Source organism: Hyperoodon ampullatus (genome assembly GCF_949752795.1).
Source record: "Hyperoodon ampullatus genome assembly, chromosome: 15".
Taxonomy (NCBI): domain Eukaryota; kingdom Metazoa; phylum Chordata; class Mammalia; order Artiodactyla; family Ziphiidae; genus Hyperoodon; species Hyperoodon ampullatus.
In genome coordinates, this window is record NC_136928.1 from 80072964 (window position 1) to 80077764 (window position 4801).

The following is a 4801-nucleotide window of genomic DNA, read 5'->3' on the forward strand; positions in this document are numbered from 1 at the left end:
AATAAAGGCCATATATGACAAACCCACAGCTAACATCATTCTCAATGGTGAAAATCTGAAACCATTTCTGCTAAGATCAGGAACAAGACAAGGTTGTCCACTCCCACCACTATTATTCAACATAGTTTTGGAAGTTTTAGCCACAGCAATCAAAGAAGAAAAAGAAAGAAATGGAATCCAAATCAGAAAAGAAGTAAAGCTGTCACTCTTTGCAGATGACAAACTATACATAGAGAATCCTAAAGATGCTAACAGAAAACACTAGAGCTAATGAATGAATTTGGTATAGTAGCAGGATACAAAATTAATGCACAGAAATCTCTTGCATTCCTATACACTAATGATGAAAAATCTGAAAGGGAAATTAAGTAAACACTCCCATTTACCATTGCAACAAAAAGAATAAAATACCTAGGAATAAACCTACCTAAGGAGACAAAAGACCTGTATGCAGAAAACTATAAGACACTGATGAAAGAAATTAAAGATGACACAAACAGATGGAGAGATATACCATATTCTTGGATTAGAAGAATCAACATTGTGAAAATGACTATACTACCCAAAGCATTCTACAGATTCAATGCAATCCCTATCGAACTACTAACGGCAATTTTCACAGAACTAGAACAAAAAAATTCACAATTTGTGTGGAAACACAAAAGACCCCAAATAGCCAAAGCAATCTTGAGAAAGAAAAACGGAGCTGGAAGAATCAGGCTCCTGGACTTCAGACTATACTACAAAGCTGCAGTAATCAAGACAGTATGGTACTGGCACAAAAACAGAAATATAGATCAGTGGAACAGGATAGAAAGCCCAGAGATAAACCCACGCACATATGGTCACCTTATTTTTGATAAAGGAGGCAAGAATATACAATGGAGAAAAGACAGCCTCTTCAATAAATTGTGCTGGGAAAACTGGACAGCTACACATAAAAGAATGAAATTGGAACACTCCCTAACACCGTACACAAAAATAAACTCAAAATGGATTAAAGACCTAAGTGTAAGGCCAGACACTATCAAACTCTTAGAGGAAAACATAGGCAGAACACTCTATGACATAAATCACAGCAAGATCCTTTTTGACCCACCTCCTAGAGAAATGGAAATAAAAACAAAAATAAACAAATGGGACCTAATGAAACTTAAAAGCTTTTGCACAGCAAAGGAAACCATAAACAAGACGAAAAGACAGCCCTCAGAATGGGAGAAAATATTTGTAACTGAAGCAACTGACAAAGGATTAATCTCCAAAATTTACAAGCAGCTCATGCAGCTCAATATCAAAAAAACAAACAACCCAATCCAAAAACGGGCAGAAGACCTAAATAGACATTTCTCCAAAGAAGATATACAGATTGCCAACACGCACATGAAAGGATGCTCAACGTCACTAATCATTAGAGACACGCAAATCAAAACTACAATGAGGTATCACCTCACACTGGTCAGAATGGCCATCATCAAGAAATCTACAAACAGTAAATGCTGGAGAGGGTGTGGAGAGAAGGGAACCCTCTTGCACTGTTGCTGGGAATGTAAATTGATACAGCCGCTATGGAGAACAGTATGGAGGTTCCTCAAAAACCTAAAAATAGAACTACCATATGACCCAGCAATCCCACTACTGGGAATATACCCTGAGAAAACCATAATTCAAAAAGAGTCATGTACCAAAATGTTCATTGCAGCTCCATTTACAATGGCCAGGACATGGAAGCAACCTAAATGTCCATCAACAGATGAATGGATAAAGAAGATGTGGCACATATATACAATGGAATATTGCTCAGCCATAAAAAGAAATGAAATTGAGTTATTTGTAGTGAGGTGGATGGACCTAGAGTCTGTCATACAGAGTGAAGCAAGTCAGAAAGAGAAAAATACCATTTGCTTACACATATATGGAATCTAAAAAAAAAAAAAAAACAGCTTCTGAACAATCTAGGGGCAGGACAAGAATAAAGACACAGATGTAGAGAATGGACTTGAGGACATGGGGAGGAGGAAGGGTAAGCTGGGACAAAGTGAGAGAGTGGCATGGACATGTATACACTACCAAATGTAAAATAGCTAGCTAGTGGGAAGCAGCCGCATAGCACAGGGAGATCACCTTGGTGCTTTGTGAACACCTAGAGGGATGGGATAGGGAGGGTGGGAGGGAGACGCAAGAGGGAGGGGATATGAGGATGTATGTATATGTATAGCTGATTCACTTTGTTATAAAGCAGAAACTAACACACAATTATAAAACAATTTACACTCCAATAAAGATGTTAAAAAAAAGATTCCACATATAAGCAAAAAAAAAAAAAAAAAAAGCAGGCACATGGGATGGGAACTACATGAACAATATGGAATTAGTAATGCTACAGACATCTAAGGGTGCCGAAGGTATTTTGGAAAATGGGAACAGTAATCCCCAAAAAAACAGGAACTGCCTTCAAGGAACTTAATGCCAACTTGGGGAGACAAAATACGCATGCAGAGTAGCCAGAATGCAAAAGAAAAAAGGACTTATGCTCTACGAAATGTAGTTACCTATAAAGTACCTTAAGAGACGAACGTTTCCACTGGAAGTTTGAGACAGCATCCCTGGAGGATGCTGTTCCTGAAGCAACTATGGACCAATGGTTCGGATTCTGACAAGTGAAGGTGAAGAAAGAAGACACTACAGGAGAAACTGGAGCAAAGGTCTTGAACTGGGGAATGAGGAGGCCACTGAAGAAAGAGGAGCATGCAGTACAGTCTTTGCTTCAAGGACTATGCCATCTTATTTAGAATAAGTCTTAAAAAGATATTAATCTGTGAGGGGCAGAAGAGTAAATTAAGTGAGGATGCAGGCTCTACAGACAGACTGTCTGGTCGTGTAGGCTCACACTGTTCATTTCTTAGACACATGTCTTTAAACAAGTGACTTAGTCTTTCTGTACCTCATCTGTGGAATGGGGATGATGAAATTACACCAAAGGGCTACAAAGTGCTTAGTAGAGATCTGGGCACAGAATTATCATTCAATAAAATGTCATTATCATCATCAGTATCATCATTATCATCATCATCATTTCATCAGGGATCAAAATCAAAAGGTAGGCTTAAATACTAGTTGCCTAGTCTTTCCTCTAATTTGTTGTTGATAACATTAATCTTCCCAATTCAACAATGTTCAAAAACAGTTTATTGAGCTTCTAGATCTTCACTGTCCAGTGGAAATCTCTTCTGTGATGAGCATGCTCTAGACCTATGCTGTCCAGTATGGTAGTTGCTAACCACATGTGGATGGATACTGAGCACTTGAAATATGGCTCATGTAACTGAGGAACTTGATTTTTAATCTTACTTAATTTTAATTAATTTAAATTCAAAAGTATACTGATTCAGTTATTTGAAAACTTTTATTTTTTTTTTGCTTGGTGGTTTCCTCTTTATTAATGTGCCTCCTACCTTCCCCCCACAATTTCAGTCCCTTCCATCTACCCCCAAAAAAGAAGGTAGTGAAAAGAAGGGATTGTTGGGGTTCTGAGCCCCTTGGGCAGTTAGAAAGGGAACAGAAACCAAAACAATCACCGGATGTGACAGAGATGAACAATCAAGAAGTCTAAAGCAGAATGGGAAAGGTGGTAAAGAAAGGGGAAGAATGGAGAAAGGAGAGGTACTAGAGGCCATCTCCCCCATTAACCCTTGTGTTACAAGGGGCTGGAGGAGAGTCTCAAACATTAGGAAGTGCAGGTCCTTAAGACGGGAGGTGGTGTTTGATCCTCAACGAGGAGTAGGTCAAGGAAAGAGGGCCCCCTCTCTCTTTGTAGAATGGGACCCCCCACACACCTTAGGGACAGCAACTGCACAGACCGTAGACACTTTCATCACTGGAAGCAACATATAGAAAGAAGTCTTCATGGTGTTCCTGGTATAGCTGACCCATCCTGGCACTGGCGGGTGGACTGACATTGTTGACAAAGAAGAACAAGGCATCCTCAGCTCGGAGATGAATTTGCTTCCGGATCAAGAAGTAGAACTGACCAACTGTAAGATCAGAAGGCAGCAGGCATTTCCTTTTGTCCAGGTCTCCTATCCGAGCTTTGGGAGCCTTTTCTACTATCACCGGGAACCGGTCCGGGTATTTCTTGTGGATCTTCTCGCCCTCAGAGCGCCGCTTCTTGAAAGGATGCTCCTCTTTATACACGAACTTCATCCTCCGGGGAACCGGGCTGAGGGAACCCCGGGGTGGGGGCTGGGACGCGGCGGGGCGGCTGGCAGCAACGCGCAGGCTGAAAACTTTTATGTTTAGAACAATTTGGGTATGTGAATCTACACTTACTGCATAGTTTACGAAAACTAAGTATAGATCAAATATTTCCAATGAAATGTAGCTTCCAAATTGAGATATTCTGTAAATAAAGTACACACTGGATTTTGAAGACTTAGTAGGATAAAAAGAATGCGAAGTAGCTTATTGACAATTTTTATTTTGATGGTATATTAAAATAATAAGATTTGGGGCTTCCCTGGTGGCGCAGTGGTTGAGAGTCCGCCTGCCGATGCAGGGGACACGGGTTCGTGCCCCGGTCCGGGAAGATCCCACATGCCACGGAGCGGCTGGGCCCGTGAGCCATGGCCGCTGAGCCTGCGCGTCCGGAGCCCGTGCTCCGCGACGGGAGAGGCCACAACAGTGAGAGGCCCGCGTACCGAAAAAAAAAAAAAGTTTTGGGCTATACAGGGTTAAGAAAAATTATCATTAAAATTAACGTCATCTATTTATTTTATATATATATATATATTTATATATTTATATA

The 4801-nt window shown here is 40.5% G+C and overlaps 1 protein-coding gene across 1 annotated transcript; it reads right to left on the reverse strand.

Annotated features, from left to right (window-relative positions):
• Positions 1–3834: 3834 nt before the first annotated feature.
• LOC307064259 (gamma-aminobutyric acid receptor-associated protein-like) lies at positions 3835–4200 on the reverse strand (the record flags this gene model as incomplete). Its single annotated transcript, XM_079720738.1, has 1 exon — positions 3835–4200. The coding sequence occupies one exon, from the start codon at positions 4198–4200 to the stop codon at positions 3835–3837; it is 366 nt and encodes a 121-aa protein (XP_079576864.1).
• Positions 4201–4801: the final 601 nt, after the last annotated feature.